Source organism: Hyaena hyaena, unplaced genomic scaffold (genome assembly GCF_003009895.1).
Source record: "Hyaena hyaena isolate Hyena2069 unplaced genomic scaffold, ASM300989v1 scaffold_434, whole genome shotgun sequence".
In the NCBI taxonomy this organism is placed as follows: domain Eukaryota; kingdom Metazoa; phylum Chordata; class Mammalia; order Carnivora; family Hyaenidae; genus Hyaena; species Hyaena hyaena.
Genome location: NW_024081069.1, coordinates 1032613 through 1047267, shown reverse-complemented (window position 1 = coordinate 1047267; position 14655 = coordinate 1032613). Strand labels below are relative to the sequence as shown.

The 14655-nt window shown below is 45.0% G+C and overlaps 1 protein-coding gene across 3 annotated transcripts in view; it reads left to right on the top strand.

Annotated features, from left to right (window-relative positions):
* Nucleotides 1-359: 359 nt before the first annotated feature.
* The window catches only part of SLC12A8 (solute carrier family 12 member 8), a 139081-nt gene continuing 124785 nt past the window's right edge, over nt 360-14655 (top strand). For all 3 annotated transcript variants that reach the window (XM_039253015.1, XM_039253014.1, XM_039253016.1), the window contains exons 1-2: nt 360-469; nt 1664-1758. In XM_039253015.1, coding sequence (XP_039108946.1) covers nt 1717-1758 — 42 coding nt within the window. In that variant the 5' untranslated portion in view covers nt 360-469; nt 1664-1716. The remainder of the gene's footprint in view (nt 470-1663; nt 1759-14655) is intronic.

The following is a 14655-nucleotide window of genomic DNA, read 5'->3' as shown; positions in this document are numbered from 1 at the left end:
TGGCCGGTCTGGTCAAGTTTGAGTGCTAGGGGAGCCCCCACTTTCCCCCCGGCCGGGAGTCCAGATTCCCACCGCCTCCTCCCAGGCCTGGCAGCTCTGTCGCGGAGCCCTCCAGGGAGGCGCTAGGTGTGCGGGCCCGACCCCTGGGGCGGGGAAGTCTCGGCAGCCCTTCCTCTCCACCTGACACCAAGACTCCAGAGTGAAGGCGTGTCTGGGGTGGCCGAGCCCGGGCGGGACCCGCCTCTCCAGCGGGACAGGGGGACCCGCGCAGGGCACACCTGGTCAGCCACGTGGCGGGGCGGGGGGCGGGACAAGGCGGGACTCGCGCTAGGAGCTCGCTGACCCTGCAGCGGGTGACGGTGAACGGTACTGGTGGGTGGGGAGTGCACAAGGTGGTCTTGGGGACGACTCCTCTCCCCGGAGGAGCTGTATCCTGTAGTAAGGGGATCCGGCGTTGCCACCTGCTCAGGTAATCCCCGCCCCTCCCCCGGCCAGAGTCACCTGGCGCGCGTGTGCACCTGAACTTCTGTCCGAGGCACTCAGACGCGCGCGCGCCTCCCCGCCCAGAAGAGGAATGGTGGGTTCTCCCCAGGATCCAGAGCCAGGTGTGGGCTGCTCCATCTGGGGTTCTCAGAAGTGGGGGTCCTGAGACACGCGGAGTCAGGGCGGCGGCTCCCCGGAAACCTGGGGATCCTTTTGAGCAGACCAAGGGCCCGAGCGGCGGGGTCGTGCGAGGCCCAGCGCGCCTCGCTCCAGACCCGCCTGTCTGCGCGTGGGCAGCGGCCGAGAGCCCCGGAGACATTTCTGGAGTCTCCCTCGCACCCATCTCGTCTCCACAGCCCGCCAAATTCTTGCAGTCTCCCTGCCCCCAGCCCCCATCTCCTTTCCTTGGAATACTCCTCGGAGTGCTTCCCCTTCCTTGCCTTCTCTGGCTGCTGTCATTGGTCATGTTCTTCTCACATGACAAACTCTGCCCCCATAATACCCCTCCTCTCATTCTCCCTTTCCTCCTTCCAAAATGTCAGGAGTCCTGTCCCTTTCTCATCCCTATGCTGGGGAAAGGGGGCACACAGACGGGGCATAAGGTCGCTGCCCCAAGGAAAGCTGGTTCCAGTGCCAAGGGGAAGACTGCGCCTCTGAGGAGAACCAAGCCCTGATAATGATGCTCAGTCCTCTTTTTCTTACCTGCCCTCTTCACTCCCCTCCCCTTTCTGGCCCTGCTCCAGAGGGGACCCCCAAAAGAAACTCCTTATCTCCCCATGGTCCAATCTATATTCACTCACTGCCTGCAGCCAGTTCTAGGCAGCCAGTGCTGCCCCTGCTGTGGACAGAGGGGTTCGCGGGGATGAGAGAGGAGTGTTAGACTGTGTCCCCTAGGGCTGGATAGACTGGCAGCTGGCTCTGACCCCCATACTGAAGGAGCTCACGGAAGAAAGCTCTGGGGGCAAGTGTGGCTCCAACACAGCAAGGTTTGTGCACAGGGAGGTTCCGAAGGATGTGTGGAATCGACTTGGGCACCAAAGAGAGGAAAGGGGGTTTTGAGATGAGGTAGAACAAGGTCTCTTCCTCAGTCAGGGCTGTGTGTGGTGTATATGCGAAGGATGGGCCCTAAGGATGGAGGGAAGAAGAGCCAACCTGACCAAGGATGGTGTTTACCTTTCAGAGGGGTCTCCCCACCCAGACCACCAGGACCCCATTTCCAGGAGAACAGCCCAGATGTCTCAAGTGCAGGAGCTCTTCCACGAGGCAGCCCAACAGGTAGGCTTGTGCCGTGTGGGGGTCTGAGATAGAACCAGGGGCCCCAGACAGGAAGCTGAAGGGAAACATTATAGTAGACTATTTTAAAAGTAATTATCTCAGAAGTTTATTTTGGTATTCTCACTTCATCAAGAAAATATTAAGCCATCTCTTAACCATTTGTGTGCAGAAAATCTTCTTCGGTATCACTGGTAGTGGATTTTGAATCCTTAGCATTCCTTCTTGCCCCATGGAGGTTTTCCATGAACAGAATGAGGTCTCGGATAATATGAACTCCTTCTACTTTTGAATCAGACCTGTGTAGGAAGGTAAATTTATTTCTGAAACATTCATATATGCTGAAGCCACATGGATTGCTGGATTTCCCGATGTCTGCAGGGTTGGGTTTGTTTTTTTGTTGTTTTTTTTTCCCTTTCCCTGTTGATCATTAGTTGTAGTAAATAGTCTACACAGCTATGGAATTGAAGGGGTTCTCTGCAGAAATACAGTTAATCCCTTCAAAAAAGCCTCACAGGAAATGACCTGCAGTAGTCTTGCTGTTTAATGATCACTCAACCTTGAAGTTTTCACCACCCCTTGGATTTCTCTCATGCTTTGTAGAGAAGGGCACTATAATGGGGGTGAGGGGGGATGAGCCTACTACAAAGGGAGAGAATCAACTCAAGGCCTCAAACAATAGCAAGAGAGCAGGCTCCAGAACCTGGGGGTCTTGAGCCAAGGGGCAGATGTTGGTGAGGCAGAGGGGGTTGTAAATTGGTGGGGGAATCCAAACTGGCCAGTTACCCTCTCTTCAGGTTCATGGGTACATGTGAAAAGTGCAGCGTGGTGGCTGGCAGGTGGTGAGTACTCCGCACAAGGTACTGCCCCTCTCCCTGCTGGCAGGCCCAGGGCTGTACCCCACACCCTCGTACTTAGCTCCTGACACCCAGCTCTGCCAGTTTTCATGCTGCTGAGAAGTGAGAGACTGGAGACTCAGCAGAATGGTTGTCCAGAACTGTTCTTTCCTTGGTGGAAAGGCCTATGGCCATGCTCTTAGTATGGCTGAGGACCATTAGAGAGACTTTGATTTGTCAGGGGTCTTCACATTTATTTAGCTGGACCAGCTTCTCACATGTTTTCTCGGATATGTAAGGCTATACGTGAGTGTTAACACACTTCACATGTATTTGTGGACCACTTCTGAAATAATGGCTGCCATGTGGGCATGAGAAAGATGCCTACACAGAAAATATGAGGCTCTGATCTGCAGGGATTCCAAAAAAAGAGACAAGACATTCTTGATTCATCTTTGTGAGAAGGATCTGTCGAAGCTCAGCTGAACCCCCCTCTCCCCTGTTAAAAACCTTTAGTGGTTCTGTGTGTCCACCACTCAGAGTTCAAACTTTTTTTTTTTATTCTTTTTTTTTTTTTTAATGTTTTATTTATTTCTAGGAGAGAGAGGGAGACAGCATGAGCAGGGGAGGGTCAGAGAGAGAGGGAATCACAGACCGAAACAGGCTCCAGGCTCTGAGCTGGCAGTCAGCACAGAGCCCGACGCGTGGCCCGAACCCACGAACCACGAGATCATGACCCAAGCGAAAGTTGGACGCTTAACCGACTAAGCCACCCAGGCGCCCCCTCAGAGTTCAAACTCTTTAGCTTAGGTCCTGCACAGCCTGATCCTGCTGGAGTTTTGAGCCTGGTCCCTTGACTCTTCTTTACGCCCCACGTGCCAGCTGCAACTCACCACTCCCCAGGCTCTGTGCTTGTGTCCCCTTTGGTGGTCTTTGCTGATCCTTCTCTCTTAACTGATTTGTCACTGGAACCCTCCAAATGCCTGAGGCAGTGCCTGGCATTTAAGTGGATGATAAATGTTAGTTGGCTAACCAAATGAACAAGCAGTAGATAACCATAATGCAATTGTCATAACTGCACCAAGAGAGAATTTCTTTTATTTTTATTTATTTTTAATATTTTAATATTTTTTTTGGGGGGGAGAGAGAGATAGAACGTGAATAGAGGAGGGGCAGAAATAGAGGGAGACACAGAATCTGAAGCAGGCTCCAGGCTCCAAGCTGTCAGCACAGGGCCTGATGTGGGGCTGGAACTGATGAACCGTGAGATCAGGACCTGAGCCAAAGTTGGATGCTCAGCCAACCGAGTCATCCAGGTGCCCCAAAAGAGTTGCTTTTAAAAATGTGGTGGATACAAAGGCCTTGGTATCCCCTCTGTCTATCTCCCTCTCCCTCAATCTTCAAATATTGAGGGACTGGACAGTGTTCAGTGTCAAGGCCTTTGGTGTTCACACATTTGAAATTCACACATTTGGAATTCATTCTTTTTCTCTGTCTCCCTTGCATTGTCTTGTCCTGGGCACCATTTCTGGATTGCATTATTCATACTCTCCAAACCTCTTTCTCCACATGGCTCCTTTTCTACAGCAGAAATCTATACATTTGACTGTTTTGCTAAAAGCCTTTCCATGGCTTCTCACTGCCTTCAGAATTCAGCTCCAACTCTTGGCCCAAAAGCCTCCCATGATCTGACTCAGCTCCCCTGCTCCAGCCATGTGCTCTGTCACTGCAGTTTCTGTGTGGCACTGAAACAGACTTTTCCTTTCCTATCTCCCTTAAGGTTGTGAACCGGTAATTCATTGTTGTACCCTCAATACCTGTCATTAGCGTTTAGCATATAGAAAATGTTCAGTTTGTGCTGGCTCTACTTAACTGAACTCAACTCACTAGAGATTGGGGGGAGCTGCCATTTGTATTAGGTGTCGAAGTATTGGTGGAAGTAGAACATATATGGTGAAATCAGGCAACACATCCCAGGCTGAGCAGGTAGGAAATTGATACTACCGATTGGTGGGTGCTTATTGTATAATGAACATTTCATATGCATTACTTAATTTAATCTTCATAACACAGTCTGGAAGATATATGATTATTTTGGTTTGACAGATGAGAAAAACAAGACACTTAGAACCCAAGCATGCTTATTGCCAAGGCCTTTCTTCTCTTTGCCTCCTGCCCCAGTGGTAAAGCAGAGCCACTCAGATGGCAAGTCAGAGGCCTGTGTGGAGAGCAGATTGCTGTTTGGGTAGCTAACATGTGTGCAGCTGAACTCTGGGAGTGGCTCGCCCTCTAGAAGTTTCCTGTGACCCTTTCTCTACCTTCACTCTAGCCTTGGGAGTCAGGAATTCTGCTAGGAGCTTTGGAGCTTGAAGGACAGATGAATATGTGCCAAATCCTTCAGTTCAGACCTGCTCTTCTCTTCATCACTGTGTCTAGAAAGTAGCTCTCAGGATATTTGACCACAGTGGGGATGCTTGTGAATTAGGTGGAGAGGTAAATGAATGGATTCTTGGCTTTGCTTTAATTGTCTTGAGACCAGATGGTGGGGTGTGTGTGTGTGTGTGTGTGTGTGTGTGTGTGTGTGTGTGTGTGTGAGTAATCAGTGGACCAGCTGGGGAGAGGCTGTAGATCAGGTTAATAGTATGGTGGTCAGGCGTACATGGGCTGCCTGGATTCAAGTACTGACTAACACTTTGTGACTTGTGACCTTGGACAAGTTACTTAACTTAGCTAAGCCTCTGTTTCCTCACCTATAAAATGGCTACAGTAATAAGACCTACTTTAGAGAGTTACAAAGATTAAAAGAGGTAATTCATGTAAATATTTAGTGTAGTGCTTGGTTTAATAGTGAGCAGTCAGTAAATGTTGGATAATAATAAAACTAGGGTGAGGAGTATGTATTTGTTTCAGAATGTAGTGATAATAAGTAATCAGAAGGTTCAGTTGGGGAATAAATGCAGAACTCAGCACAGCAAAGACTTGAGTCCCAAATCCAAAATTATTCCAGTGGCTAAAACCAGAATGTGGTGCATCGACCAGGACAGCCTGCTGGGTGGGTGTCCACTGAGGAGGATGGGATCCTTTCTAGACCCAGATGGGTATGGAGTGGCTTGAGAATGTGTGTGAGTATGTGTGTATGTGTGCATGTTTGAGAATCTACTGAACTTCTGGCAGGTATAGGTCTTGTTCTGGGACCCTCTGTCTTCAGGTGCTTCACTAATGTGACTTAAACCTGAGAAGCTGGGTTCCATATTCTGACTTTGTCACTGGATGTGCCAGGCCTTTGGGCAAGTTATTCAGGGTTCCAAGTCCACTTCCACACTGTGAGATGGGGTGGGAATACCTGATTTTCAAGACTCTTATCCATATGTGGAAGGATCTGGCCGAGAGCCCGTCACATGGTGAGCACTAAATACAGTGTGTGTTCAGTGACTGGATGAAGCCGATTTCACACTGAAACCCAGTAGAGTACACTGTGTGTGAAACATGGGCCTGGAAAGCTAAGGAGCAGCTGGAGCCAGAGGGAGGAGAATGGAAGGCTAACAACCGTATATTCTGTGCTTGTCTCTGCCAGTCCCTGGACAGAGAGGACTGTGGTGGACATGGTATGTCAGGAAGATTAAGCTGACAGGAGAAAGCAGGTGGCCTGAGATGGAGAGAGATGGCAAATAGACATGCTGGGTGAGGTCTGAAGTCCAGTAGGATCAAAAGCTTTTAGCTTTGGGAATAGTGAGAAAATGGAGCTCAGCTTACCATGGATTTATTGAGTGCATATTATTACCAGGATCTCCAGTAATAGCTATTGTTGGAGATATTAAAACTGAAATCTCTTAACTACTATGGAATAAGGAATGCCTCCAACTAATCTGAGGGTCTTGTCTTGTCTTCTCTCAGGGTTGGATGGTCTCCAGAGCAACTTAAAGGGGACTTGTGTTATGCTATGGGATGCGAACAAGTCACCAAAACCTGCAAATTAGCTAGTATGAGTGATTTGTATTCTTTCCTCCCATCTAGCTTTCTTCCAGAGATTTGGCTCCTGCAGGAGTGAGTCCATGAGGACCCTTCTCTAGGAAATCTGGGTGCTAAATTCTGGCTGGCCTGAGCTTATCACCCTGGAAAAGAGCCCAATGCAGACGCAGGAAGTAGGTGCCCTGGTAGAGCAATGGCATCTGGCCTAAGTATGGGGAGGACGTATGTCCAGGTTGACTTCCAGGGGGTGAGCCACGTCTGGCCCTGAGCATGCCCCACCCAGCATTGTCTGACTTCCTTACCTCCCTTTCCTTTCTCTGTCCTCTCATCCTGTGCTCTCTCCCTGTCTTCTCTTCCTCAATTCAGTGGCTTACCCAGGCTAGCTTAGGATGGTAAGGGTAAAAAAGAGAGTATGGTCATATTGTGGGACACTGGTGAGCAATGAGGTAGCACCAACAAGAGAGGCCGATAGAAACAAACATTTTAAGAGGCAGAGGGGGGGCGCCTGGGTGGCTTAATCGGTTAAGCGTCTGACTTTCGCTTAGGTCATGATCTCGCGGTTCGTGGGTTCGAGCCCCGCGTCGGGCTCTGTGCTGACTGTCAGCTCAGAGCCTGGAGCCTGTTTCAGTCTGTGACTCCCTCTCTCTCTGACCCTCCCCTGCTCACGCTGTCTCTCTNCCGGTCTGGGCAATTAAAGAATAATTCCTTAATTCTAACTTGGATGAACGTGGAGCGGATGGAGCCAGCAACCACAAGAGCAAACAGAAGACAAGAAGCCGGCTGTGTGAGAGTGTTGTTTGTCTGTCAGGGCCTGAGGGAAGAGGGAGCCAAGGGGCGCCTGGGTGGCTTAGTCGGTTGAGCGTCCGACTTTTGCTTAGGTCATGATCTCACAGTTCGTGGGTTAGAGCCCCGCGTCGGGCTCAGTGCTGACTGCCAGGTCAGAGCCTGGAGCCGGTTTCAGTCTGTGACTCCCTCTCTCTCTGACCCTCCCCTGCTCACGCTGTCTCTCTCTCTCTCTCTCCTAGAAATAAATAAAACATTAAAAAAAAAAAAAAAAGAGGCAGAGGGGTCCTGAGAGACTGCTGGCCTAGTCCCCTTGCTCAGCATGTCAAGAAACAAGGCCAAAGGTGTTGAATGACTTGTCAGAAGACATATGCAACGAGTGGCAGAGATAGGCTAGAACCGTAACTGCTACCCTGTACCACAGTTCTGGATTGAGCTTAATGAATCCTGTTGTTAGGCTATGATGTAATTTTGAGCATTGGTGTCAGGCCTCATTGAAAAAGCTTTGCTCTGGTTTTCTGCATTTGCATTCATGCATTTGCCAGGCCTGTTTTGGAATCTTTAAAAAGCCAATATGCAGAGTGAGCCTTTGTAGCTACATGTGAGGTTCTAGGGTATTGCTTTATTAGTAGGTGAAGAAATGAATATAACTAAGGAGAAAGGAAAAGTGAACTTAAGACAAAATTGTCCTGTTTGCTCCTCCTTTTACAGGTAAGGAAACTGAGGCCCCAAATAGTTGGGCGGAAGAGAAGGGCTCACATCAGGGGTCCCTGGAGCCATGACCCCTCTTGCTCTCCCAGTTTTTGTAGAGTATGAAGCTTGTCTGATTTTAGACGTTTTAAGATACAAATCACAAATACAAAATTAGGTATAATCTTTGAAAGGGACTCCATGCAAATGAAGCCTTGAAGCTTCAGCTGGTAGCTTCACTCCCAAGCCACCAAAGGTACCTGGACAGAATGAACTTTCGGAGATGGCAGAAGAAAAGAGGCTCATGGTCCTGAATCTGGGAGAGAAAAAGAGACAGAACTGGTTTTCAGGGTTGAATCTGAGGCTTTCATGTGGGCACTGGCACCCTTCTTTCTCTCTCCTCTTCATTGCTCTCCCTTTCCATTTGATAGCCTTGTTTGCTACTTAGCCTAGAAGGTCAACCCCCAAAATGACAATGGAGCCAAAAATGCTGCATATTTGTACAAAGCGAAATGGAGACATTTTATGAATGAAGGTGCCCTAGAGACTGTGATAGAAGTGATTCTTCACTGAAATGAATTAAGTACAATCCTGTCTCATTTGTACCCATAGAGTCTTCATTTATGGAGGGAATTGAGTGATGACACGAAGAGGTCAATAACATTGAAAGAATTTACTATTATCATTTCCCAAAAGAATGGGGTGAGAATCTCATGCCTCACATGGCCACAAGGGAAGCATCAGGCTCTGGCCAGGAGCCAGAAGTAGGAGCAAGGGGGAAGCCTGGACTATAGCCTTTTCCATGGGAAAAGTAGGGCAAGGCAGTTTAGGATTGGCTAGTTGGAATAGTTCTGGTGGGCTTTGGGCTATGGGGTATTCTCCAGTTGCCTAGTGCCTGGCCCTAGGGTGGTTAGGACAGGGGAAATATTGGCTTGGTGTATCAAGGTTAGATAACAAGGGGTGATTTGGGGGACAGACTCAGAATTGTTTGGTTTGCATATGAAAAGCATGCTCCTGGCCAGCGCTCTGCTATCTCTAAGAATTGGTCAACCCTGGGAGGGTCAGTCTTTCCTTGGACAGCAAGATTTTTAAGATATTATAATATCATAAGATATAGAAAAGGAAAAAGATGATTAATACATTCTGCCTAGCTGTGAATGGATGGACTTGGAGACTTTAAAACTTCTTACTGCCTTAGGGTACATTTTATTCATGGCCATATATAGAAAAAATATAGTCTTTGTCATCTTTTAATAGACTGAGGCTTGTAAGGAGAATCCTACTAACTCTGAAGTACTATTCTTGTAATTTGAGTAAGGTGCCACTAGGTGGTGCTTACATCCTGGTGTGGTCTGACTGAACATCATGATTTCCTATGGGGTAGATCTTTTCCCATTAATTTTATCCTTTCTCTAACCAAAAACATATCTCTTCAAGATAACAGTTGAAACACTAGATACTTCTATATTCACAAAACAATACTAAATAATTGTAGTGAAATTTAAAGCAATATACATACCTGAGTATAATTCAATATCTCTTTTTGCTTCTTAATCATTATCAAATATAATTGAAACTAATTCTTAATTTTTTTTCTTTCTGAGTTTTAATACCCAATAAAAGGACTATGGTGATTATAGCAATGTTGGTATGTTTTAGAACAGTTTGACAAAATTCTTTAGAGGTGGCACCTATTCAGGCTCTGATGCATTTCCAAAGAAATAATGCTTGGCATTTCTACTTCTCAGGAGAAAGGTCCTATTTACATTTCCTTTGTTCTTATTTTGGCGTGTGAATGTTTTCTTTTTTACAAGCATGAAAAGAAAAAGATTGTGGTGTAAAAACCCCTGGTCTGTGGGGAAAAAAAACACACAAAAAACCTGTGATGTTCTTTACTAAACAGTCCCTGTCAGCAGTTACAGGACTTAGGTGCTTTCTGATAGACTGGAGGCAGTGGTGGCCTTAGCAGCCCTCAGCTCCGGCAAAAATAGTTATGTCTGGTGCAGATGATAAATTTGCTCTAACATGAATCCTGGTGTCTGTAAAATTTAACCTAAAACAGAAAGCCATGTCTCATTTTGAGTAACCTTCCCTTTTATTTTAGGCAGTTACCAGTAAAGAACAACACCAAGCAAAACCACATTAAAATTTCTCTTAAAAGATACACAGATTTTAAGAACAGACATTAACGTTACCAAAGACTTCACTATCTTTAAGTATCCTGTCTGTCTGTTACATTTAAAATGTGATTCAGGGGCACCTGGTTGGCTGGGTCGGTTAAGCATATGACTCTTGATTTTGGTTCAGGTCATGATCCCAGGGTCGTGGGATTGAGCCCTGTGTTGGGTTCCATGCTGACAGTATGGAGCCTCCTTGGGATTCTCTCTCTGTTCATACAACCCTTCCCCCTGCTGTCTCTCAAAATAAGTAAATAAACATTTTAAAAATGTGAATAAATAAATAAAATGTGATTCAAACCACAGGCATCTTTTGGTGCTGCAAAAAAATGAGGTTGAGTTAAAAACAGGATTACTGGGGACCCTGGGTGGCTCAGTTGGTTAAGCGTCCAATGCTTGATTTTGGCTCAGGTCATGATCTCGTGGTTGGTGAGTTTGAGCCCCATGTTGGGCTCTATGCTGATAGCTCAAAGCCTGGAGTCTGCTTCAGATTCTGTGTCTCCATCTCTCTCAGCCTTCCCCTGCTTGCGCTCTGTCTCTGTCTCTGTATCTCTCAAAAATAAATAAACATTAAAAAAAATTTTTAAGGGGCACCTGCGTGGCTCAGTTGGTTGAGTGGCTGATTGCGGCCCTGGTCATGAGTTCAAACCCCGCATCGGGTTCTGTGCTGACAGCTCAGAGCCTGGAGCCTGCAGATTCTTTGTCTCCCTCTCTCTCTGTCCCTCCCCTGATCATGCTTTGTCTCTCGTGCTCTCAAAAATAAAAGTAAACATAAAGAGCTTAAAACATTTTTTAAAAAAAATCGGAAACTTAACTAAATCCCCATGAACTAATTGATTCGACTATAAAAGGCCAAATATAGGATTTCTTTCTTTCATTTTCTTCTTCCTACATTTTCTCTATCCATCTATGTCTCTGTTCCCTAAAAACTTTAATATCCTGTCAAGTATAAATAAATAACTATGTATGACACTTTCCACAAAGGAGATTTACTATTGTTTAAGAACAGGAATATCAAGGGGCACCTGGGGGGCTCAGTTGGTTAAGTGTCTGACTCTTGATTTCTGCTCAGGTTGTGATCTCACAGTTTGTGAGATTGAGCCCTGTGCTGGGCTCTGTGCTGACAGCCAGGAACCTGCTGGGGATTCTCTCTCTCCCTCTTTGTACTTGTGCACACACTCTCTCTCAAAATAAATAAATAAACATTAAAAAAAAAGTACTACATGCATGCAATAAAAAAAATTCAAACAATAGAGAATGATATGAAATTAAAAGTCTTCTGCCCTTCTTCCTTCACCCACACTTTCCAGAGACATCCACTGCTTATGCTTATGGTTTCTGGTTTTTATTTTCCCTGGTGGTTATCATTGTACCTTTAAGTAATATATTTATACCTTAATTTATTGTTCAAATTACCAATTTATTAAAAAATTCTTTTTACATGTTTATTTATTTTTGGGAAAGAGAGAGAGAGAGAGACAGAGCATGAGCGGGGGAGGGGTAGCAAGAGAGGGAGACACAGAATCTGAAGCAGGCTCCAGGCTCTGAGCTGTCAGTACAGAGCCAACATAGGGCTCAAACCTATAAGCTGTGATATCATGACCTGAGCCAAAGTCAGATGCTTAACTGACTGAATTACCCAGGCACCCCAAGTTGTCAATCTTAATCATTTACTTATTGCTTCCTAATCTGACAAAAAGAAGGCATTGGCACATTTATTCTTCCATCCTTTATCCCCATTTCCTTTCTAATTTTTTATTAGTTGATTTATTATTTTTACATTGTCAAGGTTTATAAAATTTATATATTTTTCCCATAATTATAATGAACGTTTCCACATTTGTTATAGTTGGTTATAAAAATCTTAAACCTAGAAATGGCATTTACGGGGCAACTGGGTGGCTCAGCTGGTTAAGCATCCCACTTCAGCTCAGGTCATGATCTCCCGGTTTCTGAGTTTGAGCCCCTTGGTGGGACTCACTGCTGTCAGTGCAGACCCTGCCTCTGTTTCCCTCTCTTTGCCCCTCCTTGGCTTGTGTGCGCACTCTCTCTCTCCCTGTCTCTCTCTCTCTCTGTCTCTCTCAAAAATAAATAAACATTAAAAAAAATTAGAAATGGCATTTACAATAGTGAGGAATGTGTGTGTGTTTAACTGAATAGCCAAGTGATGTTCTTGGACTCACGGAGAAGAAAACGTGATCTTAAATTATTAAAGCTTTGCTGCTTCTGAGCAACAGGATCTTTGTTTCTTTCAAGTTTCCTTTCATTCTGCTGGCTCCTGGGTGGCTACAGCTGTTTCTTATATAGCATGTCACTCTGTTTTGTAATTCTCTTATCTTCTGGGGGACGGTGATTTTTTTCACGTAGGGGTCAGTGGTACTCATTACTCTTTCCTTGTCTAACTATAGAACTGTGGGAGGCCGAGATGTTTTCCTGTATTTCAAAAACATTTCACAACAGATTGAACGCAGAAGTAGGTATGCGAATCCAGCTGTGCTCTGTCAGATCAGACACTGAGATGATAGGCAAAATGTATAACAAGGCCTCTTTTCATTAAACATTTTTGTTTCGGAAAGTAGTTATTTTTCATGAGAATAGTTCATTTATTTTAACAGATAGTGAGCTTATTATTACTGTTCTATTAAAATGATTAATAAGTATTTAAAAATATCTCCCGTTAAGTTTCTAATATGGTAAATATTGATAGATATAACACACCTAAACAAAAGCTCTCTGGAGTCTTCAGTAATTTTTAAGAATGTAAAGGGGCCTTGAGAACAGAAAGTTGGAGAACGGCTATTCTCAGGATTAAGTGTACATTTCAAAGTTTACATTTTCACAGTTTATTTAGAGTTAAGACTGTACCGTGTCAATATAAAATGTAGGAACTTGACAAGCACCTAGGCCCGTTTACCACCTGCTTCTGTGATGCTGTAAGTGCCATACACTTGTTCCTCCCATACACATGACGAAGGGTTCAAGATAAAGTTATGGCCAGTGATTGCCCTGCCCACATCCACACCCAGGGCTAGCTGGCCCTGCACTTGGAGCTTCTCAGGTGCTTTGGAAGACAGCTCTTCTCTCAGATGCCCTGCTTCTCCCTTCTTTGCTTCTTTGCTTCTTCTTACCCCTCCAAGTCCATCTGTAGAATTTCCTCAAATGTCTGATCTGCTGGGGGCACTTGTTTCTTTTCCCCTTCTAGTTATAAGTATAAGTTTATACTTAGAAAAAAAAACAAAACCCATCTTATCAATCATTTTCATGGTAATTTGGAAGGCACAGAAGTGCTCTATCTGCCATTTTGAAAAAGGGGTTTAATGTTAATTTCTAAAGCACATTCATTCATTCATTCATTCAGCTAACTCACACGTAGTAAAAATCTGTTTCATGTTGGGCACAAGAATATACAAGCTATTTTTTTATAAGCATGTGGGCTCCTTGTATAAATATAGCTTTTGCTGAACTTACTATTTATTTATGTTAAAGTTTTTTTTTTAATTTTTAATGTTTTATTTATTTCTGAGAGAGTGAGAGAGAGAGAGAGACAGCATGAGCAGGGGACGGTCAGAAAGAGAGAGAGACACAGAATTGGAAACAGGCTCCAGGCTCTGAGCTGGCTGTCAGCACAGAGCCCGACGTGGGGCTCGAACCCACGAAAAGTGAGATCATGACCTGAGCCGAAGTCAGACACTTAACTGACTGAGCCACCCAGGCACCCCATATTTATGTTAAAGTTTAACATTTTGATACAAATCACAGACATAGGAAGTTTCAATAGTACAAAGAATAATACTCTTGACTCACATTTACCAGTTGTTAACATGTTGTCCTTTTGCTTTATCATTAGTTTGCTCTCTCTCTGTTTCTATTCCATTTATGTATGTATACATCTATGTATTCTAATCTATATTATATTCTATATTTTCCCCAAACCATTTGTGGGTAATTTGTATACATCATGTACCCCTATCCATGAATTCTTCAGTATGTATTTCCTAAGAACGAGAATTTTCTTTTACCTAACCACAGTATATTTATCAAGATCAGGAAATGTAATGTTGGTAGATTCTATTATCTAATCCTTCATTCCACATTCCAGCACTCCAGTTTTGCCAGTTATCCCCCTAATACCCTATAACATTTCTCCCCTGGCCCAGGGTCCAGTCCGGGATTACACATTGCACATAGTTACAACATCTCTACTTTTTTAAAATAATTTTTTAATTAAGTTTATTTATTTTGAGGGGGAGGGGCAGAGAGAGAGGGAGAGAGAGGCTCCACACTGTCAGTGCAGAGACTGATGTGGGGCTTGAACTCACAAACCACAAGATCGTGACCTGAGCCAAAATCAAGAGCCAAATGCTCAACCAACTGAGCCACCCAGGCACCCCATACTATTCTTTAATCTAGAACTGTTACTTAGACTTTCTTGGTTTTTCATGACC